Here is a 25,821-nt window from a genome sequence, read left to right on the forward strand (position 1 = left end):
AGTCAAATGCGGACGGGACCTAAATTGTTACTGGGGTATGTAAAATGGACACAAATTAAGTATTATATTGCGATCGATCACCAGTGGCTGGCGCCAGAGCGAACTATTAACTCATTGAATCATAGATGTGGATCAGAGGTAAATAAACTTAATTTTTTTTTTTCGGCGTGAGAAATGTGTGGCGTGTTAAGACAGTCAAATGCGTGTGTCTCACGCTCAATGCGTGAGAGTTAGCAACCCTGCTGTAGAATCTCAACAAAACAAAGATAGAAATGTGTATATTTAATGCCAAAGAAATTTGGCAATGATGAAATTTTTGATGATGATTTATTATTACTACATTGTAAAAAACAGAACTTCAAATTGCTCACCTTACTATGATTTTAAGTTTAGCTGAGCCAAAAATAATTAATTGCGCCATAAACTATAACAAAGTAATTGGATCGGTTTACTTTATTGAGTTTCTTGTTAAAAGTTGATCTGACCTTACAACTTGCATTGTCAAAACATACAAATTGTAGTTGAACCCTAGTTAAGGCCAGGCCAACTCCTCCGCGCATGCTCAATTTGACTCCTTATTTGAGAACGGGGCGGGGTTTGCGATTACGACTCCGGACAACTTGAAATGGATTTCACCTGCCGCAAGCAGTGACCTACGCTACTCTGAATTGAATATTAACGTCCAAATGTGTTTTGTCATTTGTCTTATATGACCCAACTTCAGTTAGCTATTCTTAGTATTGAATTTAGAGATTTATGTACATGTGAAATACATACCTGTCAAGTTTTGTATTTAATAATACGAGACATTTCCCGTATCTGACGTAATCGCGTATTGCGCATCGTGTAATTTGCATAATCGGTTATTTGAATATAGCTGCAATCGAGGATGTAGGAGAGACGAAAACATCTTTGGAGTGGCAAAAAGTGAAGAAAAACACCTCAAATATGTTTTGAACTACAAATGTGACTAAACCCGCAAGTTTTCAATTGGTATTTTTTTAAAGCATTCATGTGCCGCGCCAAACAGAATTCTGTCACTAGCCTCGCGAGAACTGCCACCTGCAGTAGTCTGGGTAGCAGTTCTCGCGAGGCTAGTGACAGAATTCTGTTTGGAGCGGCACATGAATGCTTTAAAAAAAATAAAATTTGAAAACTGAAAATACGGGAAAATAAAAATACGGGATGATGCCGGGACAGAGCGGTAAAATATGGGACTTTCCCGGCCAAAACGGGACACTTGACAGGTATGGAAATATACATTATCTGAACAAGATATTGTAGCGTCGGGGGTGACGTCATTACCCATGAGCCCTTGCAGCTCCGGCCCTGTTATGCGTATTATGTGGTGTTTATGTCTGTATAGTGTTTTAATGATTTATTAATTGTGTGTTATTAGTTAAGTCACCCCGATCCATTTTTTTAATGTACATGTGCATTATCCGAATTACCCCTCCATGTATGTGTAACGTTGCCGTCTTCATGACCTCCCCCATGTTCAAGGCCAAGCTATTGAAGGCCTTGAGTTTGCAAATTTTCTTGCCAGGGTAGAAAAACCTCTGTTCTTGATAAGATAGGATTTGTCTGCGGCTTCTTTCTCCTACACCACAATATAATAAGTTTGCACAACTTTTAAAAATTTGGAACTCTTGGTGTGTAACTTACATTTTGAGGTTCATATACATGGGCAAGATAAATTATCTGAACAAGATATAGTAAGGTAGCATAACTTGAATCATTTGGAATTATTTGTAGGCAATACTTAAAATCTGAAGTTTATATACCTGTGAAAAATAAATAATTGGAACAAGAAATAATACGTTGGCTTAACTGAGTGAATTTCTTAAAAACTTAAGAGTTTGAGTTGGGATCAAAACTCAAAAATCGAGTGCAGTAAGTTGCCTTGAAATTTTGAGTTCTCAACTTTTTTCTTTTTTACAGTGCACTGTAAAAAAGAGTTAAGCATGAGTCAATGACTTGACCTTATTATGCACTTGGAGCAAGATATAGTAAGTATTAGTACTTTGTGGCAGGAAGATGTAAAAAGTATACTAAAGTATAAGTATTAATGTACTTAGTCTTAGACTTCTGTTTATACTATTCAGTATAAGCCAAGTATACTTCACTATACTATTCTTAAGTGTCTAAAATATAGTTTATAAAAAGTATAGTATACTTTCTCAGTTTTAGTAAAAAATAAGTATGCTCATAGTACACTTGAATAAACTTATTTTTGCTAAGGGCAGGCAACCAGGAAGACGGAACATAGGGTTTAAATAAGGAACTAAACAATGAAACTTAACTAGACCCAGGTGCTGACAATGATGAGGGGCAAAAGAACAGGCTGACATTAATTATTAATGATCTAGAGGAAAACCATTTCATGGCTCAGCTGGAACCCCTGGGGCTTAAGCCCTGGATAAAAGTTCCCTAGAGCTCAAAGTGAGGCTGTTCAATTGTTCATGTGGAGGGTTTATGTATAAGGCTGTAGGTCTCAGGGCTGTCATTAGCTGTTTCAGCTGACAATGGCCTGTGGAACATGAGATGAACAAGCCTTTAGATGAGCATGTAAAACGGATTAATTGCTTGTTAATTCAGTAATTAATTAAACCGAATGTTATGTCGGTATAATGGCATGATTTGCTCACTGTTTGGCAGTGGTGTCAGTTGAAGGTCACAGAAGCATACTGAACTTCTGTCTCTTCCTCTAAAGAGTTATGGTGAAGTTTGGGGGTTGTAGGAGACACTTCCTGTGCTTGGGAATGTGGGAAATGTATGCTGAAGTAGTGAAGGTTGTTCTCATCATCACATGCTGCATCTCGACTCGAGTCAGAGGTTAGAGCCACAGCTGGGACGTTATCATACACATGAGAAGTATCATGCTAAGAGTAAGAGAGATAGGAAGGGAAAGACAGTGAGTCAGGAAAAGAGAGCAATAAAAAAAGGAATCATGACCCATGATGCTTCAGACCATCTCTTCAACTACTTACCTGTCCATTAACTTCAGAGCTCCTGTGTTTTTCATCTGAGGTGGATTTTTTCTTCCTGAGAAAGAACCAACCAACATGAGTTAATAAACATAAGCGTTTCAGTGAGGTTGACGTTCAGAGCACAATTAATATGTTCAAATTTCACATACCACACCCACAGAGCTCCCATGATCAGTAGTAGAGCCAGACCGATGGCCATGCCCACAGTGACTTGTAACACTGTACTCTCCTCTGGATATTGAGATGGTTATAATAAGGCAAGGCAAGATTATATACTGTATTGACTATAACATTGATTTAATATTTATAGTTAAATCACCAAATACACCAATACAATACAACAATACACAACAATACACCAGCTTATAATGAATAACAAAGAATTTGTAAAAAAAATTCTAAACTTTTTTACAACAAACATCAGCACTGCAAAATACATTTAATTGTATTTTATTGTCATAGTTTAAGAGTCACGCCAACACTACTGGCAACCACCAGGGGGCATAAATAGTGTGCTAGGAGAACAGGAGCTCCTAGGCTCACTGGCCAAATAAGCACCAACAGTGCACGTCTGCTGAGCTCTGCATTGTAGTCCACACAAACAGCAAACCGTTTGGTTGGTTTGTTGTTCCTTTCTTTGTTTTCTTCATTTGTCATGTTCTATTTCTGCCCACCAACCCCTGTGTTTCTCAGTGGCACAGTGATGGCACAATACTTGCTACAGCTCTCAGGATGACTCCAGACAGTGGAAGTGGACTCAGTTTCACGTCTCAGTTTCTCTTATGTTTGACTTCCTTTTATACCACTTACGTATGAATCCACCTCTACGAACTCCCCAGACTGGCTCTGCTAAGCAAACATTCCTGCACGCCCCCTCACCTCCACACACCAAACCCCGTCCTGTTATACATATTTTCTTTCAGTCTTTGTGGTAAATGCACATAGCTGATTTACACTGGAACCTTTTGTTTTCTGGTGTATTTACAGCATGCAGAACAACGGTGTTACCTCCTAAAGCACATGCATACTGGAGTCCATCCCCACTGTCTGCTGACTCCAGGTAGAGTTTGTTGTGTTTGGTGGGGTTGTGGGTTACACGCTGTCCGTTCTTGTACCAGATGTAGGTGGGGTTGTAGGACAGAGTGCAGGTGGTGCTGCAGCCCAGTGTTACTGACTGTCCCTCTGATACTGGGGTGGAGCTCACTCTCACCTGTAGATCTGTATAATAACATCAGTATAATACTGTTATCATTACATTAACAATACCTTATTGTTAAGTATAGGAGTAGATTCAGTTGACAAAAGATAATAACTGCCCTGGTATGTGCAGTTACCTGTAACATTCAGAATGACTCCTGGTTTACCACTGAATTTCTCTCCCCCTTTAGTGCTGAATCTAAAGCGATATTCTCCAGAATCACTCTTCCTCAGATCTCTGATTCTTAGAGTGCAGCTTCTCTCTTTATCTCCAACAAACTCCACTCGACCAGCAAACTGTTCTTCCAGACTCAGGTCCTGTGGATCCTCTTTAGGACGAACATAAAACCAGAATGTGTGATTAACTTTCTCATCACTGGGATGTGAGTAAGTGCAGGGAAACTCCACTGATGATCCCTCCACAACACACACTCTTCTGTCTGTGTAGCTCACACTCCAACAGACCTCCCTAGACACACCTGTGAAAGCCAAGGTGTAAGTGTTACTGTTAGATGTGTACTGAATCTACAGAATGAATTATACACACTGAAATTATTGGAGTTTCAGGATGTGGTGAAATCACACACATGCTACAGTTGAGCGGATGTCGTCATGATCAGCAACAGAGCAGGAGTATCTGCCTTCATTAGCACCAGAGAGGACAAGAGGATCATTTGTATAGTATGATGTTTTGTGATATTGTTCATTTTTGTACCAGTAGATATATGTGTTAGAGGCCAGTTTGCAGGATGGGCTGCAGGTGAGAGATAATCTCTCTCCATTCCACTTCAGGAGGTCAGGGGCCATCTTCACCTGCAGGGCTGAAAGAAGATGCAGGTGACGGCCTGACGGCTGGCATCTGGAACAGCGGACATGCATCTCAAAGCCTTCTGCACCTTTGTGATGTTTAATGGACACTTTTTATGCATGTTATCCGTTAAGAAGCAAAACAGGTTTCCCTCATTCAGTTCAGAATGTATGAAGGACTTGGCAGACCAGAATTAATTTTCAAGTCCAAAAACAGCACCCTTCATTACATTACCAATCAACAGGTGAACAAACACACAAAAGAGGAAACCCATTCTGAACAATAAGAGCTGATCTTGGTACTGTCAGTATAATGTCAATGTTTGACAGGATAAACGGGGGCCTACAGTAGAGCTGTCAAGGAGTCTGAGTGCTCTGCCTGTGAATTTACCAGCACGGCTGCAGCAGACCTGCTGTTCTTACTTAAAAATTTGTTTTGGTGGTGTGATGTAACAACAAATATGTTTGATCCATAAATACTAAAATATGTGAAATAGACTGCAGTTAGCTTCTCTGTTACCTGAAACTGTTAGCCTGACTGCTGTTGAGCTGTGATATTTCTCTCCTGTTCCTGTAAAAAGCATGAGGTGATATTCTCCTGAGTCTCTCTCTCTCAGGTCTGTTATTGTAAGAGTTGAGCTGGTTCTTGGGGTCTCAGTGTAGCTCACACGCCCTGCGTAGTCTGAGTCTAACACTAAATCCTCTGGATGGTCCTCATTCCTCCATTTATCTTTCTGTTTGGGGCTGAACCAGAAGACCTTTGTGATGTCCCTTTGGTAATAGCACCTCACTGACTGCTGTGAACCCTGCAGTGCACAAACAGCCTGTGGATAACACGTCACAGTGACCATTTGACCCTGAGATGCTGAAACAGGAAAAAGGAGGGATTGGGTAAGAGATTGCGTAAGTATGATTCTCACTTTTAATTTAATAAAATGTGAATCTTTCCCAGAGGACTATTAGGCCTAATCTTTTTTATCATTTAGTTTCTTTTTCAAAATAGACAAAACACTTTATGAACAATTAAACTGGCACTATGATAAAATTTGTTTAAGTAAACACACAAATTTGTATTTTTATTTATTTATTTCAACTCTATTTTACCAGGAAATATCCCGTTGAGTTTGAACATCTCTTTTTCAAGGGAGACCGAGCCAAAAGGGCAGCAAACACATAACACAGTTGCATTTTACACATAAGACAAATATTATTCAAACACCTTATGACACGTGCATGTCATGGAATCGGCCTCAGATTGGATTTAAAAATGTTCAGAGAGATTACCAAGTTCCATGTATGATGTGCAGAGTAGACAAAAGCCCTTTTACCCAGGTCCATTTGGGCAAAAGGGACAGAGAGCAACAGATAATCTTGAGAATGGACAGAATAGGAATGAACATTTCTCAGAGTAACTAAAGTGGAGAGATACGCAGGCAAAATTCCCAATATTGCCTTAGAAATAAAAGTATGCAAATGACACGCCCTTCGAATCACCAATACAGACCAACCAGTTCGAGAATATAATTCACAATGATGAATGGACATCTTGCAATTAGTATTAAACCTTAAAGCAGCATGATGAACAACATCAATATATGGACATTTAGGCTTTATCTGTACTTTTTATGACTTTCATCATTGAAGATATGCTCCTTGACACATAAAGATAATCTAATCTTTGATTAAATCTGATATGGGTTTATAACTTGTGAAAATCAAACATCAAAATCATAGAATCCAGTGCATTAAGACATAGAAATCAAACCTGCATTATGCAACAGGATGATCAGAAACAGGATTCTGGATCCACAGTCCATGACTTCAGTAAAACTAGAAATCGAAATTTCCCAAAGTTAGACAAGATCAGTACCAAGATCAGTACCAAGATCAGTACCAAGCCTTGAATAAATATAGCAGTTTATAAAACATTAGATCAGATATACTTTTATCTTTCTGTGCTGATTATTTTGGTTGCTACATTCTGATGATATATGTCATAGTTTTGATAGCACAGTTCCTCACAGGATTCTTTTGGTTATATACTTACATTTTGTGGTGTAAACCTCAGTTTTATCATATTTGATGTGTGCAGTGCAGGGTGTGGTCTGTGTGTGTATCAGATTATTGGAGTCTGACTGCACACAAGCAGAATTGGTTTACTTCCCCTTTTCTGTCTGTTCAGTTCACGGGAATCAACACCCCCCCCCCCCCCCCCCCAAGTCCAAATCTTCTAACTCTCTCCTTCCCTTTCCATCAAACGTGTGTGAACAGAAAAACAGTCTCTGCAGTTCATGTGCAGATCAGATTAATCTTTAACTGTTTTAACACTTTTTTGCAATGTTTACATAGCCTGTAAGTCATGACTTTAGACTAAATGTTTCTGCTAAATGATGAAAGAAGTATCCTTAAATGAAGGCCTGTGCTGCTTTGCTCTGTTACTGAGTATAACGGTCATGACCGCCGTCTGTTCCCCCCCACCCATCCTACACTTGGACATTGTTGTGATCTTGGTCACTAATATGCCACAGGAGGCGACCGTGAACACACAAAATGAGCTGAACACAAGAAAGCAACACAGCACAAATCAGAGTAAGTGAAGTCAGAGCATCTCATGGTAACATAGTTTATGTTCAATTCATAATGACAGAGAAATTCCATAGTGTTCATTAACCATGACATAGTTGCTTAAAACACACATGGTATGAAACATTCTTTGGACCTTTGTGCCCATCATTTTAGTCTCTCAGTATTACATAAAAATACAGTGATGCTGTGAGTGATCTCCCCCTGGGTCAGTAACCCACCCAGTGTGTGCTGCCTGTACAATGCATGATTAGTTAATGCACTGCTGCAGTTTTCTTATTCAGGTACATTTCACCGTGTAGCCTCTACGCTGCAGTACAGTAAATGTGTGTCAAGTCTGCTAAGTACATCTTCTTCCTGTTTCCTAGCTAGAGTTGCACCAAAGCATTGTGGATCTTGTTGTTTTTGTACTTCATCCCCTATATACTGATGCATTAATGCATCATCATACACCAGGTCTGACACACTGGAACCCATGCTCCTAGTTAGTCTTACATTCCAGTTATTTTAAATAGCCGGTGGCATGGCTCTGAAATAAAAATGTAATTAGAAGAAAATATTGTAACAAACAAAATTTGATTCCGGTGAAATGCACAAGTGATGTAAGCTATGCTGATCAAACACATCAAGTCTTCAAAGTCTCCTTACTAAATGTCCACTCACTCACAAACAAGTCTTTTATAATAGCTAAATTAATTGAAGTACAGTACTTATTCAGTTCTTTTGATTGTTATCTATCATCCTCCGAGACTACATACAGATTTTGCAGAAATGCTTTCTAGGATTTTAATTGATCACTCGATGTTGAAGGTGTGGAAGGTACCAATATGTGTACATTAAAACGCCAACAAGCTCTTCTGCTGTTACCAAACACGGCACCATCTCTTTTAATGAGATAAAAAGCAAATTATTTGGAATAATTTCGAGTATATGTGTATTTGTATAAATATGTAAATTAAGCTGAAAGTGCTGGAAAATACTGAAAATGGACCTTCAAAGTGCATGAATTCCACCTTGTAATTTCGCACGCACAAAAATCAAGAGGTGCACAACCTCGCGATGCGACTGTGTGCGTGGCCAACGCACATGCGCGGAGCCACCGCGACTGCGTAATTTTTGCCACGTGGATCCTTGCGGCAGTCATGACGTGTCAAGTGAACCTAGATTATGAAGCGCAAATGTTCAGTGAAGGCAGCAGCAGAGTAAATGAGACGCGACCGGAGCATGCGCAGTTTTCTCATAAAACAGCCTGATCGCTTGACCCGGTGACAGCGCCAGCTAACATGTTTATAATTGTAACGAGTAACTATACAGCACGTAAAAAATGTATTGGAGTAAAAGTATTAAACTGATGGAAAATATGTAGTGAAGTAAAAGTGGAAGTAGGAGAAAAAAATAATACTCCAGTAAAGTACAGATAGAGCATTTTAGTACTTAAGTACAGTAGTTAAGTAGATCCACTTTATTACTATACAACTCTGGAACATAGCAACAAGCACTAATAGTCTATCAACCCTTATATCAGTTACTCAGCCTAACTTTAATATGTCTTATTTCCAAGAAGTTGACATGGTAACACTACTTGATGTGATTTCATCACTAAAATCCTCTACATGTGAACTGGACCCTACCAACATGCTTCTTCAAGCAGATTCTGAGTTAAATTTCTAACGATTGTTAATCAGTCTCTGCAACTGGGAGAATTCCCTAATATTTTTAAAACTGCAATTGTTAAACCACTATTAATTCCCATGTTAATTTCTCAAAATCAGAATTGGCTTTTTCACAATTTGCCTCTGTGTTTAACTTGTCATAACTCAGACAGTATTGGGTCAAACCACACACAATTACACCAAAATCATCAGCAAGGTTTCCTCTCTCATACAATCTCTTTGATTAAGCGATAAGTTAAATATGTCCCAAACTACGACCGTTTGTTTGGAGGGTGCAATTCACATTAAACAAGGCTTCTCCCCTCAGACAAGCAGAGATATAGTCACAGTTATTTTTGAATGTCTCTCCACCTCCCCCCACACACGCACATGCATACATCCCTCTCATACCCACTCCACACCAGAGACTGTATATATAAGTGGACTGGACGACACGAGTGAAAAGTGAAGCCTCCGTGAGTCAGCTGCCCTCTAGTGGCTGGCTGCAGTACAACTTTTAACCCCGCCCATTCCCATGTAAGTGAATGGGCTGGACGAGAAACTTTGAATTTTTATTACATGTAAAATAAGTTTTTTGAGCAATTATATTTTGTCAATTCTATAACACCCCATTGTGTTAGTATCTCTCCCAGTGTTTTTCTCTATGATAAACAGATTTCATAGAAGTTATTAAGTGTTATTTAAAGGGGTGTGGCGATAAGGTGATTGACAGTTAATAGCTGCGTTGGTTGACATCTAATACCAGACGCTCAAACATGAACGCGCTCAACATCAAAACTCTCGACAGCAAAACTCTCGACAGCAGTATTAAAACCTTTTACCTTTGTTTATTTTGTAAAACGTCAAAAGTTTCTATACTGGTGGGTGTATCCTAACGAATGTCGGGGCGGAGATACGGTCTCTGGCGGAGATACTGTCCTGCCTACCGGTTCTAATGCGCATGCTCTGGCTCCAATTTTCATCTACTGCACAAGTGCATCCAAGATGGCGGTGTCCGTGCGGCCATCTTGGTGGCTTCAAAAGTTCACAATGGGAGTCAACGGCGACATACTGTCCATTATATATCCAGTCACTGCTCCACACAGTCACACACATATACACCACACAGACACACACATACATACATCTATGCACACATATAATGTATAATGGAGCAGATGGGGCAGATGGAGCAGAGGGGCTGATGGGGCAGATGGAACAGATGGAGCAGAAGGGCAGATTGGGCAGAGGGGCAGTTGGGGCAGATGGAGCAGAGGGGCAGATGGGACAGATGGAGCAGATGGGGCAGATGGAGCAGAGGGGTAGATGGAGCAGAGGGGCAGATGGAGCAGATGGAGCAGAGGGGCAGATGGGGCAGATGGAGCAGAGGGGTAGATGGAGCAGAGGGGCAGATGGAGCAGACTCCACACAGACACACACATACAGTGGGGAGAACAAGTATTTGATACACTGCTAATTGTTCAGGTTTTCCCACTTGCAAAGCATGTAGAAGACTGTAATTTATATCACAGGTACTCTTCAACTGTGAGTGATGGAATCTAAAACAAAAATCCAGAAAAATACATTGTATGATTTTTAAATAATTAATTTCCATTTTATTGTGTGAAATAAGTATTTGATCACCTATCAACCAGTAAGAATTTTGGCTCTCACAGACGTTACTTCTTCTTTAACACTAGCAAGACTGAAATTTCAGGATCTCCAGGACATCACCCCTCCTTCTTGCTAGCAATTAGCCATCCTTTTATTATGCAAATGCGGAGCACTGAGGCAGCAGGTCAAACACTAATATGGCTAAAAGTACGAGGAGTTTCGCAGGCAAACCGCGCAGACCCCCGCTCTCCTTTCCACAGAAAACCAGCTCATCTGTATATCACAGCTTCAAGAAGCAATTCGAAAGTTACAACCCGTGAATCTATCTTTTTTTTTATAGCGCGAAGGTAATTATTCCTATGATGAATAGGAATTAATCTTTTGGTTTGAATCTCGCTAAACATTCTAACTGAAATAAATCTTCGCGATAAAGAATAAACGTTGTATTTGTAGTAGGCATACGTGTTGTGCGATTTTCACAAGGCAAACCAGACACTGACTAGCCCATTTTATGTGTTTCAAAAACATTTCATGCTTACTTCTTCGCACTAAAGAATAAACATTGTATTTGTAGTAGGCATACGTGTTGTGTGATTTTCACAAGGCAAACCAGACACTGACTAGCCCATTTTATATGTGTTTCATACGTATTTTACGCTTCCTTTGAAGCGCCGACCCCGCGCTGAACATTCTAACTGAAATAAATCTTCGCGCTAAAGAATAAACGTTGTACTTGTAGTAGGCGTATGTGCTAGAAGTTATTTGTTTTATACTATCCAAGTATTATCTAAAATTAAGTAAAAATCGAAATCAATCAGTACAAATTATATATATTCTATCCGTATCTAGATATTTAGACAGAATCAAACATTGTATGCATGTTATTTCTGCAATTCGTCCGTTACGAAACAGCACCAATTTACAGGTAGAGAATATATATAATTTGCACTGCTACATAGACAGGAAATGCCACAAAATAATCTCTGAAATATCATAAAAATTATATATATTCTATCTGTATATAGATATTTAGAGAAAGTCAAATATAGGCATTGTAGCCTACATGTTATTTATGTTGTTCTGCTTTTATGAAACAGCACTACTTATATAAAAATTTTGTTTTTCCACGTAATTCCAGATAATTACAGAACAATTAAATTAAATTTTAACTCAGAGACTGACTGATTATCCATTCATCTATACATCTATTCATCCATCAGATATAAAGAAATGGAAATGCGCAAGTATCGGTTAGTGATTAGCGGGTATCGATACGCATGTCATTAGCGCCTTTGCATCAGCCGCCGTGAAGGTTCACAATTTACACTTGTTGAAGATGGGTGGGGTGTGGTCTTCTCCAAGCTGGGATAAAAACGGACACACAAACACAGGTGAGTCATTTCATATATTTTTCTTGTTCTGCGAAGAAGACACGGACACTACGATGGCACACAAGAGGATTTACACTCCTTTGCAAGCTTTGGCTCTTCTGAACGCAATGGATGACTATGATTCCGACGGAGGAGAGGAACTTTGTTTTAGTGCTGAAGACTCCGATCTGGCACTTTCAACTGGCGCAGATACGAGTGGACAATCGGATGAAGAAAACCGTAGCCCTCCACGAAAGAAGCGTTCTGTTGCTAAGGATGTCAGTAAGCCTGCAACGAACATAAACGCAAAAGATGGAACCGCTTGGGAAAAGACTGATGTTGTAAGAAGTCTTGGACACGGCAGCACCACTTTTACGTTCAGTGAGACCGAAGGACCTACAGAGCATGCCAAGGTAATGTAAAAAACTCTTTTCGTAGATGTATACAAGAAAAGTACAGAGGTGAATTTTGCCAGCTATATTTCCTCTTTTGTATAGATGAAACTGTAGTGCATGTTGTAGTGTAGTGCATAGGAAAAAACATTGAATTGATTTTGGCCAACTATATTTCCTCTTTGTTATATTTTATAAATATATTTATATTATATTTCCTCTTTTTTTACATATAAGTAATGTTATCACGGATGTACATAGGAAAAAGCATTGAACTGAATTTGGCCAGCTATATTTCCTCTTTGTTATATTTTATAAATATATTTATATTATATTTCCTCTTCTTTTTTTTACATATAAGTAATGTTATCACGGATGGCCAACTATATTTCCTCTTTTGTAGATGTAAAGATGAAAAAAAAAATTATATTATATTTCCTATTTTTTTACATACAAGTGATATGATTTTTATTTTACTTCTACAGCGCAGAATCACAAGCAGGTTGCAGAGCTTTCTGTGTTTGATCGACATAGAGATGCTGAGGACAATCACACACTGCACGGTCCATGAAGCCCACAGAGCGGATCAGAGCTGGAACCTGTCTGTCAGCGAGTTGATGGCTTTCATCGCAGTGCTTTTTCTGCGGGCAATACTCTGCCCGGTTGGAGCGGTGGCCGATTGTTGGTCTAAGAAATACGCTGTGCCTGCAATCAAGGACACGATGTCGCGTGACCGCTACAAAGAAATCATGCGGTACTTGCGCTTCGATGACAAGGACACCCGTGCGGAACGTGTAAAGAGCGACAGATTTGCTGCAATCTCGGACATCTGGCAATGTTTTGTACGTAACTGCACTCTGTGTTACACGCCAGGACAACACATCACCGTTGATGAGCAGCTCTTTCCAACCAAGGTCCGCTGTCCTTTCCTGCAATACATCGCTACAAAACCTGACTAGTTTGGCATAAAGTTTTGGATTGCTGCTGATTTGAAGACCAAGTATATGTGCAATGCTCTTCCATATTTAGGAAAGGACCCCAGTCGTCCCAAGGGAGAAAGACTGTCTGAGAATGTCGTCATGAAACTCATGGAACCATATCTGGACAAGGGCAGAACCGTCACCACTGACAACTACTTCACATCCCTGTCTCTGGCCAACAGACTGCTTGCATGCAACACAGCTCTGCTTGGGACAATCAATAAGATCAGAAGAGAAATTCCTCCTCCAGCAAAAAACACCAAGGGACGTGAGGAATTCTCCACACATGTGTACACATCAGGAAGTGCCATACTGACAGCGTATGCTCCAAAAAAAAACAAGGCAGTCTGCATTCTCAGCACAATGCACAAACAAGTCACGATCTCCGAAGGCCGCAAAAGGAAACCAAACACGATCACGGACTACAACAGCATGAAGGTATGCGTATATGATGATAAATAATGTCACATTATTGAATTTTTATGTCATATATGTCAGACAAAATGATTATAATGTTTATAATGTAACATAACTTTTTTATGTTTCTTCTTTGCAGTGCGGTGTGGATATCATGGACCAGAAGGTGCGTGGGTATACGGTCCGCGCAGGAACACGCAGGTGGCCTGTTGCAGTGTTCTACAACATGCTGGACTTGGCAGCGATGAATGCACATGTTTTGTATACGACATGCACGAGGTCCACGGAGAGCAGAAGAGACTTTTTACATGCTCTTGCTGAGGAACTTCGGCGTCGATTCTTACAGGAAAAGACAATGGCGAAAAAGCAACGACCTCCACCTGCTCCTGGAAAGACGACACAGTGCCAGGTGCAGATACACTGCAACAGGAATCACAGCTCGGAGCGGTGTGCTGTGTGCGCCAAGTACACCTGTCGAAAATGTAGAAAGGATGGGCCATGGATATGTAGCAACTGTTAGCTTGCGGGATGCTCAAAGCGCACTTGGCTGTATTTCAAATGAGATTTCTATTTTTCTAATAAAAATATTGTTGTTCTGCATCACACATTTGTTTTACCCTGTCATTGCTAAGGCAAGAATATCTTTATTGTTGTTATTACTGGGTGGGGTGTGTGTGTGTATAAAACTTTTACAACGGTTCTATTACCGGCATTATTTCTGTAAATCGCGTATATACTCAAACTCTAACACAATGTGCAAGTATGTTACATTACAAAAAATATAGGTACACAGATTGACTGGTATCTTACAAGTTTGTAGTGGATTCAAAATGTATATTTGTTTACTCTGCAGCACGATTCTGTGAATTTGCCATCGCACTACACGTACCGCCAACGCATTGTTTATTCTTTAGTGTAAGCATAAAAAACATATGAAACACATACAAAATCACATAACACGTATGCTTACTACAAATGGATTGTTTATTCTTCTTGAAGCTGTGATATACAGATGAACTGGCCAGGCTGAATTTCCTTGGAAATGGAGCGGTGGTCGGCGCTTGAAACTTATAAAATGGGCTAGTCAGTGTCTGGTTTGCCTTGTGAAAATCGCACAACACGTATGCCTACTACATGCACATTATTGTAGTTTATTCTTTAGTGCGATGAAGTAAGCATAAAATGCGAATGAAACATAAAACTGGCTAGTCTGTGTCTGGTGTGCTTTGAGAAAATTGCACAGCACTTACGCCTAATACAAAAACAACGCGAGGATTTATTTCACTTAGAATGTTTAGCGCGATTCAAACCAAAGGATTCATTCCTATTCAGCATATGAATAATTATCTTCGCGCTATAAAGAAATATAGATTGTAACGTTTGAATTGCTTCTTGAAGCTGTGATATACAGATGAACTGCCCAGGCTGAATTTCCTTGGAAAGGAGAGCGGTGGTCGGCGCTTGACACTCATAAAATGGGCTAGTCATTGTCTGGTTTGCCTTGTGAAAATCGCACAACACGTATGCCTACAACGAGCACATTATTGTAGTTTATTCTTTAGTGCGATGATGTAAGCATAAAATGCGAATGAAACATATAAAACTGGCTAGTCTGTGTCTGGTTTGCCTTGAGAAAATTGCACAGCACGTACGCCTAATACAAAAACAACGCGAGGATTTATTTCACTTAGAATGTTTAGCGCGATTCAAACCAAAGGATTCATTCCTATTCAGCATATGAATAATTATCTTCGCGCTATAAAGAAAGATAGATTGTAACTTTTGAATTGCTTCTTGGAGCTGTGATATACAGATGCACTGGCCGGGCTGAATTTCCTTGCAAAGGAGAGCGGGGGTCGGCGCTTCAAACACGCACATATCTTTAGCAAGACAAAGGGCACTAATCTCTTCACAGCGGGGAAGTGGGCTACTCGGCGGCTGATTTTCCTTGCGACTTTTTTCGTAGCGTTGGCCTTCCCAGTGTTAAATGAGGTTTATCGTACTAACAGAAAATGTGCAATATGCATTAAAACAAAATTTGACAGGTGCAAAAGTACGGGCACCTCAACAGAAAAGTGACATTAATATTTAGTAGATCCTCCTTTTGCAAAAATAACAGCCTCTAGTCGCTTCCTGTAGGTGTTAATGAGTTCCTGGATCCTGGATAAAGGTATTTTTGACCATTCCTCTTTACAAAACAATTCCAGTTCAGTCAAGTTTGATGGTCGCCGAGCATGGACAGCCCGCTTCAAATCATCCCACAGATGTTCAATGATCTTCAGGTCTGGGACTGGGATGGCCATTCCAGAACATTGTAATTGTTCCTCTGCATGAATGCCTGAGTAGATTTGGAGCGGTGTTTTGGATCATTGTCTTGCTGAAATATCCATCCCCGGCGTAACTTCAACTTGGTCACTGATTCTTGAACATTATTCTCAAGAATCTGCTGATACTGAGTGGAATCCATGCGACCCTCAACTTTAACAAGATTCCCGGTGCCGGCATTGGCCACACAGCCCCAAAGCATGATGGAACCTCCACCACATTTTACAGTGGGTAGCAAGTGTTTTTCTTGGAATGCTGTTTTTTTGCCACCATGCATAACACCTTTTTGTATGACCAAACAACTCAATCTTTGTTTCATCAGTCCACAGGACCTTCTTCCAAAATGAAACTGGCTTGTACAAATGTGCTTTTGCATACCTCAGGCGACTCTGTTTGTGGCGTGCTTCCAGAAACGGCTTCTTTCGCATCACTCTCCCATACAGCTTCTCCTTGTGCAAAGTGCGCTGTATTGTTGACCGACGCACAGTGACACCATCTGCAGGAAGATGATGCTGCAGCTCTTTGGAGGTGGTCTGTGAAATGGTCTTCCATTTCCTTACTATGTTCCTCACAGTGGAAACTGACAGGTTAAATCTCTGAGACAACTTTTTGTATCATTCCCTTGAACAACTATGTTGAACAATCTTTGTTTTCAGATCATTTTGAGAGTTGTTTTGAGAAGCCCATCATGATCTCCTATTCAGAGGAGATTCAAATAGGAGAACAACTTGCAAGTGGCCATCTTAAATACCTTTTCTCATGACTGGATACACCTGGCTATGAAGTTCAAAGCTCAATGAGGTGCTTCAATAAGTCAGTAAAAAGTAGTTAGCAGTATACAAATCAAGAAAATGATAAGGGTACCCATACTTTTGCACCTGTCAAATTTTGTTTTAATGCATATTGCACATTTTTTGTTAGTATAATAAACCTCATTTCAATCCTGAAATATTACTGTGTCCATCAGTTATTAGATATATGAAACTGAAATAGCTGTTGCAAAAACCCAAATTTTGATTACAACAAACGATTAAGATGAATAGGGATGTCCAAACTTTTTCATATGACTGCACCTACAAATGTTTCCCATAAAGCAGCATATGAGCATGTATCTCTAAATATGAGAATACAACAAAAAGCAGTGTATTATATAAACCATTTGATCATATGCTCGTGTTTAATTGGCAAGTAGTAAAAATAGCTTAAATGCACCAATACTCACACAGTGCACATATATACCACACATAAAGCCAAGAGAGCCAAATATATATCTTTCCACTATACACCATACACATATACAGTATAAGACAAAAAGATTTTACACTTATTTAAATGTTAACCTGTGCAAATATGCATGGTTAATATACAAGTCACATAGGGCCACGCCCCCCTCTCTAGCTGTCACTCCGGTACTGTTCAATGTGCCTGTGTTCTCCTCGTCTGTTTATCCCGCCCTGTTTCTATGCTTTCCCTCTGTCTGTCACACCCCTGTCGGTGTTCTCTCCTGCTGTCAGTCCTGTCCATGTCTTCTGTGTAACCTTGTTTAGATCCATTCCCCAGTTAGTCCAGTCCGTGTCTTCTGTGTAACCTTGTTTAGATCCGTTCCCCAGTTAGTCCAGTCCATGTCTTCTGTGTAACCTTGTTTAGATCCGTTCCCCAGTTAGTCCAGTCCGTGTCTTCAGTGTAACCTTGTTTAGATCCATTCCCCAGTCAGTCCAGTCCGTGTCTTCTGTTGTTCACCTTGTCTTGTCTTTCCCTCCTTCCTTGCTTTCAGCTCAGGTGTTTCTAGTTGGTCTTGATGTGTTTGGTACTTGTACTCCCTGTGTTTCAGTCCCTCTTTGGAAGTCATTGTGGTGGTAATCCTGGGGGGTATTCCAGAAAGCGGGGTTAACAAACTCTAAACTTAACCCTGAACTCTGAGTTGTCTTACCCCGATCTGACATACTCAGAGTTTTCGGTTCCAAAAACGGCTGATCGGAGTTAAAGTAATCAGGGTCGCTCAACTCTGAGTAGGTTGACCCAGACAGAAGCGCGTTCACGCGTAACTATAAAAGGCATTCTTAATGGAACGCAGATAAATAGGATTTATCATGGACTTAAACGCGAAAATCAGCCGAGCATCGTATTTCACACCACTGTAGCTTAGGAGTATTAATGACTGCGTATGCAGAATATTTAGATATTATTAAACGTAAATGTAATACTGCGGTAGCTGCTAGAGAAAGGCAGTCAGCATGTCAAAGAATTGCCAACAGAGTTAATGCGTGAGTGAAAAAGATATTTTTATATTTAGCAGAAGGGTGCGATTATATTATTATTTTCTCCACCTTTATAATACTGTATTGAGTTTTTAAATATTTTTTAATTGAACACTTACTGATTCCAGGTCTAATCTGAGTGGTGTGAAACACACATGGCATCAGATAAAAATGAAGTATAAGAATATAGTACAAAGTGGTATGGCTGTATATAAGTATATCTTATTCTTAAAATATATTCTAAAATATATTTATTTACAAGAAAAATGAAATAATGAAACATAACAGTGAATGTGACTGTAATGTATATTAAAAGGTTACAGGGTGGATGGTGGGGTGGGGTGGGTGGTGGTGCATGATTTAATGTGGAAAGCAGTGATTGCAGATGGAGTCTCTGACAACTCCACCATCTCTGTTGTCACCCACATGCATGTAAGGTTCCTCATCTGTGGGCATGTCAAAGATGGTAGGCTGTCGCTCTTCCTGGATAGTTGCAATGTTGTGTAATACCACATATGCCATTATTATGTGGCACACCCTATCAGGGGTTACTCTGAGCCCCTTCAGGCACTGGAACCTGGCCTCGAGGATTCCTAGGGTCATTTAAATTCTTGCCCTGGTTTTGCTGTGGGCCTGATTGTAGCGGGACTGTGGTCCAGGTGCAGGATCTGAATAGGGAGTCATAAGGTAGGCCTATAGGACAGGCAGGGATACCCTCTGTCTCCATGAAGGAGGCCGTCATAGTGTTCTATAATCACACTAGGGTTTGCAATGATTTAACTATTACACTGCATTACACTGATTTAACTACACTGATTTAACACCAAAGGGCTGGTGGACTGGTCTCTGGACTGGTGGCAAATCTGAGATATAGTCAGGGGGAGGTAAGTCTATATATGTCCAGTTTGAGGGAAAGTGGCTGGTGGCAATAGCTACATTAGTTTTGTTACCATTAAAGATAAGTACATTATTCATTAAGTATTATAAAGGTTAGTACCTGTACATTAATGCTATGGATGGATTTTCTGTTTATGTAATCGCCTTCATGTTCTAATGGTGCTGGAATAGGTAGCATATGTAGGTTCCATCAATGCAGCCAACCACTCTAGGAAATCCTTAAAATGTAAATGGTATTAAGTTTGTTATATACTGCTTCTCCTTTGCTTAATTTCTTTATTGTCCGTGTGAATTAAAGACAAACCAACGATGCTGTGGACAGAGGCGGTCTTTGCATAGAGGCGTTGCTAGGCAATTGCCTTGGGCCCCTCCCACTGTAGGGCCCCCTTGTCTAGCTAAAGCCAGGTTCACACTACACGACTTTTCAGTCGTCAGGTTTTTGTGCCGTTCGCACTACACTGGTTGTGCTGTAATCGCAAGTCTTTCAGTTGTTGTGGCTTTCACACTACATGACTGATCGGTGACGTGGGCTCACGAATTAAACGACTGGGGAATCGCCGACTCATCTGGCTGCCGTCCAAAAACACGAGAACACGAAAATGAAACACTCGCGAGAACCAGCAACACCACGAAGAAAATAAAAACAACGTACATGTACTCCACATTTTCGTTATTATTATTTTTTTTTTTACCGTTTAACCACTCCATAGTCCCAAATTGCCAGAATTATTTCATCTCTCCGTTGCAGTGAACATAGATATAGTCAATCGCACTATTTCTCCAGTGCTGTCACAATAACTTAAACACAGTGTTGTAGTAAAGTTGTATGAAGCTAGACGCTGCTGTTGACTCACAGTCGCCGACTGGGCTAGATATTAAACATGCTAGATATTAAACATGCTAGATATCTGCCGGTCGTCTGCGATGAGTTGGCGGCCACTCGGCGAGCGTCTTTCAGCAGTTCACACTAAACGACTGAGCGAGCGCCGATGATCCCCGATTTGCGTCCGACCACAGTTTCTGTCGGCGATCTACAAAAACAGTTGGCGACTGAAAAACCAGCCTAAAATCTTGTAGTGTGAACCTGAACTTATTTCTCGCATATTAATGTTGATGGGCCCCCTAGCTAAATTCGCCTTGAGCCTCCAAATTGCTAAGTCCGCCACTGGCTGTGGAATTCCTCTTTGATGTCCATAACTGGCTTATGCCCAGGAAACACCACAAAACTGGGCACTAGTCAATTTAATGCCAGACATAGTTTTTGGACAGACCGACATACAGTAGCTTTGCTGACAGATCCCGCATCTTCTACACTATAAAAAAAACTTCCACTAGCAAAAAACGAAGAGCGATGTATAACAATCTGTTGAGAATTGATCCGCGATGTTTAATATTTGAAATGTGACGCTTAATAATTTTATTGATGTAAGTATTGGATTGTGCTGAAAAACGATAACGTTCATTAAAAAATAATCCGAAAATGATAGTAGGCCTATGTCTATTCGGGGTTTTATAAGGCGTTCCCGACGAAGAACTCAGCGAATAAACTGAGTTTCAATATCCACATGATCTTCGAGGAAAGGACACGTCATGATGACTTGTTTGTAACTCTGGGTCAGGTCCAAGTTAACCTGCCAGCGAGCAGGTTAGCTTCAGAGCATAAGTTGCTATAGTAACTGACTCCGGTTCTCTCTAAGCTCGGTTTCTGGAACGGAAAACCTCGAGTTTCTGTGAACTCTGAGTTAACTTACCCGGGTTTTCTCGCTTAACCCGCTTCTTGGAACACCCCCCTGGTTGTGTGTTTATCTGCCTTGTTCTGAGTTCTTGTATTTGTTTTATCCTCTGTCTTTTGTTGTCTCAGTTATCCGGTCTGGTTGTTAGTTCTTGATTTGTGATAGCCTCGTTACCCTCGTATCCTCTATGTTAGCACTCCAGCTATAAAACCCTGCTCTCCTCAGCATTTGTGTCTGCTTCTTAGCTCTCAGTCATTACAATACATTTTAAAATGCATTGTATTTATTTCCTTTCTAAGCTTTTTGCCTTGTGGCATTCATTAACACAATCAATGAGGGATTATCTAATGTTTTTGAATTACAATAATGAATGGTTACTGGAACAAAAAATCTACATGGATTTGGCAAAGGTGTTTCAAATATTGCCTAAAATGGAATACATAACCTGGAGGAGCAGTTATGGCCAGTTGACACCTCTGTGAATCCCCCCTGATATTGGGTGTAGTCTAAAATCCATGCCCAAAATACAGGTTTTATTTTGAGAAGGGAGAGTCAGTGACACATAAAAATACTGGCTGTAAAATTTAATCATTCATTTATACAACAATCAGCAGGTTGTCCATCACTGCAGGAGATGCTCCATGCGCTGGTTGATAAATGAGAAGCCAGCAAAGGCACCCTGGTCGGTTAGGCCAAACACACCTTTCTCACACATGGACAGGCGGTCATTTAAAAATTCCTGCTCGCAGTCGCTAGAGTCATTGGATGATTTCTGTGGTTGGAGGAGAATGGAAGCAAATCACATGATGAACAGAGGCTGCATTTCAGTATCTGTATTTTTGCAATTTGCTCTATGAGCATACAGTATGAAAAGTAAAAAAAAAAACCGAAATGAGAGATGACTGTAAGAAATGGAAAGAAAGCTCATACCACTTTTGGCACGTAAGGGGGTTTGATTTCTCTTCTCTCCAGATCAGCCCAGTTAATGATCTCAAAGAATGAGTGACCTCTGATATTCCCCACAACACCCAGTCTATGAGAAGGGTCTCGCTCAAACAGCTTTGTTCATGAAAGAAAACCAAAAGCAAGAATATTATTCATAATAGAAATATCTCAGTGTGTCTCCTTTCTAAGTGCATAATAGCAGAACTCTATTCATGTCTTGGTTGTGAAGTATTATTAGTATTATTACTATTATTAATGTGTCATCAGGTGTGGTTTTGTGCATGCTTACTTGCTCTAGCAGGTCTCTGGTATCCAGTGTGATACTGTCAGGGAATTCAGGTGTGTCTGTAAGGATGGACTCATAAAGATCATCTACCTCATCACCATTGAATGGAGGCTGACCAATCACCATCCCATACAGGAGCACACCAAATGACCACCAGTCCACAGAAAAAGTATACTGCTGACCCAGAATGATCTACACACACACACACACATTCACATTCAGGGCATACTGAATTACATTGACATTGCTACAGGTGAGAACATTCAATGTCAAATTAATTTGATGCCATCTCATACCTCAGGGGCCATGTAGTATGGTGTCCCACAGATGGATGTGGCACGATTGTCACCAAAAATATTCTCCTTACACAGGCCAAAATCCGCTATCTTTATGTGACCATTTCTGTCTAGCATGACATTTTCCAACTTGAGATCCCTAATGCAGGAGAGAATTACAAAAATGTGGCAAAAATGTGGTTTAGTAGACAAGAACAGTAAAGGTGAAAGTACAGAATGTCAATTTAGCTTTGTTTGTGTGTGTAACCTGTGGATGACGCCTTTTCCATGGAGGAACTGCAGTCCACACACAATTTCAGCTGCATAGAATCTGGAAGGAAGAAACAAACCAGGAGCCATCAGACCACACTATAATTACACACACCTACGTTTATATTTATATAAGGCATACAAAAAACATCATTGTGTGTGTGTGTGTGTTGCCTCACGTGGCTCTGTAGAGGTCAAAGGATCCTTCCTCCTGTATGTGGAAGTTCAGGTCACCTCCAGTCAGGTACTCCATTACGAAGTACAAGTACTCCTAACATGCAGACAATGCCATAAACACTTTGGTATGAGTACAAGCAGAATTACTGACTCAACAATCATTTAAATACCACAGTGATTCCATGAAGTATAAGTTACAGTAAACAGTTGTGACAATGCCTGGTGTGGTTAATTACTGCCTACACAAAAGTGTCCTGCTGGACATCCCATTACTATTGACTGAGAGGTGGAGGAACTGTATAATATAACCTTTCATTTGTTCTTTACTACCTTGGTCTGAAAGGAGGAGTAAAGGTGGGTTAGGAAGGGACAGTCCCAGGCAAGCGCCAGCACCCGCTTCTCCACCATGGTGGACTCTACATCCTCATCCATCAGCACCACATCTTTCCTCAAGGCTTTCAAGGCAAACCACTCCTCACTGCCCTTAAGTTCTGCCAGAAAAACCTGAGCAGGGACCAAGGGAGAGAAATAGACAAACAGACCAGAGTGAAAGAAAACACACACACACACACACACACACACACACACACACATCCATGAAATATGAAGATTTGATGGAATAGTGTTTGTTTGGTCTATTCTTGTGGAGATAGTATTTAACAATAGAAGGGCAAAAGGACAGACATGTAAAAATGATAAGACACAGAGTCAGTGCGTGTGTGGAGGACGCGGGAGCAGCGTGACGGGGAAGACTCTACCTTGCCAAAGGCTCCCTTGCCCAGTACACTGTGGAAGGTGAAGTGCTCCGCAGTGATGAGTGTCTGGTGGCTGATCCGGGACAGGGGGTGAGGACTCGAACCCTCACACAGACCACCATATGGAGACACGTCTACAGAGATATACAGTACATTTTTACACATCCAGACTCACCTGGCTGACTTGGGTGAGTGCCTCAGCCAGTAGTTTCTGGCTGATGCTACACAGATTAGCCACTTTAGATTGGCACTTGTGATGAACATTCATGCCACAGTCCGAGGACATTTTGACAATCAGAAACACAAAGACATACACATATTCTAACCCAACCCATGCACGTAATCTCTCGCTCACCCTCACACTTTCATCTCCAAGAAGAAACATTTGAAGTGAAGCTTAAATCAAAATATATTAATAGTTGTAAGTTCAAGTGCATATAGTTATTTTTTTGTAATAAATTTTTTCCATCATTGGGTGATTTACAAAGGCAGCCCTGCTCTTCCCTACAGAGATACATGTGACACCATATGCCCTGTGGCAGGAGACGCCAGAAGTAATGCAAAGCGTAAGCTCAGAGGGGATAGAGCTTTTTCCATTGCTGCTCCTAGATCAGCGTTTCTCAAAGTGAGAAGCCCCACTAGTGGGGCGCATGGGTATTGCAGGTGGGGCGCAAGCAATTGGAAGAAATGAACCTTTTTAAGTTCTGAACCGTTTTAATGCCTGTTCGACTTGCATAAGCCCCGAATGTTTAAAATGTCTGCGGAACAGTGTGAACCAGGGCTAGATTCGGCCCTTTAATGAATTTGTACCGGTCCAATTACATTCGCCACCCCCCCATTTGTATTTTATTACCATTTTGTTTGGGTTATATGGGACAGGTGGGGCATGGAATAAACAACCTACCAACCTACCACTGCATGTTAGACAAGCCCCTTCACTGCCCATTTTTAAAACAAGTCTTAAAACTCACTTTAATTCATTGGCTTTAAACACAGCATGAGACTTTGTATATTTTTTAGTTTTTACTGCTTTAGTTTAATTCTTTGATTTGATTCCTTTTACCGCTTTAGTTAATATTTTTTTATCCATTTTTTGTTATTATTTGTTTTATTTCTAATGTTCTATTCTTATGTACAGCACTTTGTTTCGGCTGCCGTTCTTAAAGTGCTCTATAAATAAAGTTGAGTTGAGTTATATGAAAATAACTATTGAACATGTTGATATCAGCAAATTACAATATGTTAACTTGAGATTCACCTAGAGATGGGTTGTAGGAGACCTCAATCTGATTAAGGACAACGGGGAGGTCCTCCTCCCAGTCCTCCTCCAGAACGCTGTTATTCAAAGGTGCTACTGCAAAAATGATTTTTTCAAGAAGCCATAATTAAATATTACATGAAAGTAACAGGTGAATGTTTTTCTGAATTGTGTTAATGTGCGCTTGTCTGATATGAATAGCTATTGAACACGTTGATGTCAGCAAATTATGAAATATGTTATCAAATTGATATTCTGTATGAATGTGTCTTGGTCACCTAGAGATGGGTTATAGGAGTCCTCAGTCTCGTCCAGGAGAACGAGGAGCAGCTCCTTACAGGCCTCATCCAGAATACTGTTATTCAAAGAGACCTCAATCTGATCAAGGACAACGGGGAGGTCCTCCTCCCAGTCCTCCTCCAGAACGCTGTTATTCAAAGGTGCTACTGCAAAAATGATTTTTTCAAGAAGCCATAATTAAATATTACATGAAAGTAACAGGTGAATGTTTTTCATCTGAATTGTGTTAATGTGTGCTTGTCTGATATGAATAGCTATTGAACACGTTGATGTCAGCAAATTATGAAATATGTTATCAAATTGATATTCTGTATGTGTCTTGGTCACCTAGAGATGGGTT

At 40.3% G+C, this 25,821-nt stretch overlaps 2 protein-coding genes across 4 annotated transcripts; both read right to left on the minus strand.

Moving 5' to 3' along the window:
• Positions 1 to 1,084: 1,084 nt before the first annotated feature.
• Positions 1,085 to 7,143, minus strand: LOC143524933 (sialoadhesin-like). 3 transcript variants are annotated; one of them, XM_077018366.1, is made up of 10 exons: positions 7,042 to 7,143; positions 6,760 to 6,824; positions 5,515 to 5,859; positions 4,775 to 5,008; positions 4,325 to 4,666; positions 3,999 to 4,208; positions 3,140 to 3,221; positions 2,991 to 3,045; positions 2,649 to 2,882; positions 1,085 to 2,530 (listed from the first exon to the last, which is right to left on the minus strand). In XM_077018366.1, exons 2-9 carry the CDS (start codon positions 6,809 to 6,811, stop codon positions 2,664 to 2,666), a joined length of 1,539 nt encoding a protein of 512 aa, XP_076874481.1. In that variant the 5' UTR covers positions 6,812 to 6,824; positions 7,042 to 7,143; the 3' UTR covers positions 1,085 to 2,530; positions 2,649 to 2,663. The 3 variants fall into 3 exon arrangements, with proteins under 3 accessions (XP_076874481.1, XP_076874564.1, XP_076874646.1); XM_077018449.1 differs by having other exon boundaries at positions 6,214 to 6,824; positions 7,042 to 7,113; XM_077018531.1 differs by lacking the exons at positions 4,775 to 5,008; positions 5,515 to 5,859 and having other exon boundaries at positions 4,325 to 4,516.
• A 14,694-nt stretch (positions 7,144 to 21,837) lies between these two features.
• LOC143527840 (protein kinase C delta type-like) lies at positions 21,838 to 24,359 on the minus strand. Its single transcript, XM_077023175.1, has 9 exons — positions 24,099 to 24,359; positions 23,927 to 24,028; positions 23,499 to 23,672; positions 23,171 to 23,262; positions 22,990 to 23,052; positions 22,743 to 22,881; positions 22,450 to 22,638; positions 22,146 to 22,274; positions 21,838 to 21,987 (listed from the first exon to the last, which is right to left on the minus strand). The coding sequence occupies exons 1-9, from the start codon at positions 24,306 to 24,308 to the stop codon at positions 21,838 to 21,840; spliced, it is 1,248 nt and encodes a 415-aa protein (XP_076879290.1). The 5' UTR covers positions 24,309 to 24,359.
• Positions 24,360 to 25,821: the final 1,462 nt, after the last annotated feature.

Source organism: Brachyhypopomus gauderio, chromosome 1 (genome assembly GCF_052324685.1).
Source record: "Brachyhypopomus gauderio isolate BG-103 chromosome 1, BGAUD_0.2, whole genome shotgun sequence".
NCBI classification, from domain to species: domain Eukaryota; kingdom Metazoa; phylum Chordata; class Actinopteri; order Gymnotiformes; family Hypopomidae; genus Brachyhypopomus; species Brachyhypopomus gauderio.

What these genes read in the sequence shown, in the direction of transcription:
- LOC143527840 (XM_077023175.1), bottom strand. Translation starts at nt 24,308, where the DNA reads ATGTTTCTTCTTGGAGATGAAAGTGTGAGGGTGAGCGAGAGATTACGT. An exon ending in CATACTACATGGCCCCTGAG is followed by an intron (nt 22,639 to 22,742) that starts GTATGAGATGGC and finishes GTGTGTGTGTAG; the next exon opens with ATCATTCTGGGTCAGCAGTA. An exon ending in CCCCTTACGTGCCAAAAGTG is followed by an intron (nt 21,988 to 22,145) that starts GTATGAGCTTTC and finishes CTCCAACCACAG; the next exon opens with AAATCATCCAATGACTCTAG.
- LOC143524933 (XM_077018366.1), bottom strand. Translation starts at nt 6,811, where the DNA reads ATGGACTGTGGATCCAGAATCCTGTTTCTGATCATCCTGTTGCATAAT. An exon ending in AGTCAGGCTAACAGTTTCAG is followed by an intron (nt 5,009 to 5,514) that starts GTAACAGAGAAG and finishes ATCTTCTTTCAG; the next exon opens with CCCTGCAGGTGAAGATGGCC. An exon ending in GCTCTGAAGTTAATGGACAG is followed by an intron (nt 2,883 to 2,990) that starts GTAAGTAGTTGA and finishes TCTTACTCTTAG; the next exon opens with CATGATACTTCTCATGTGTA.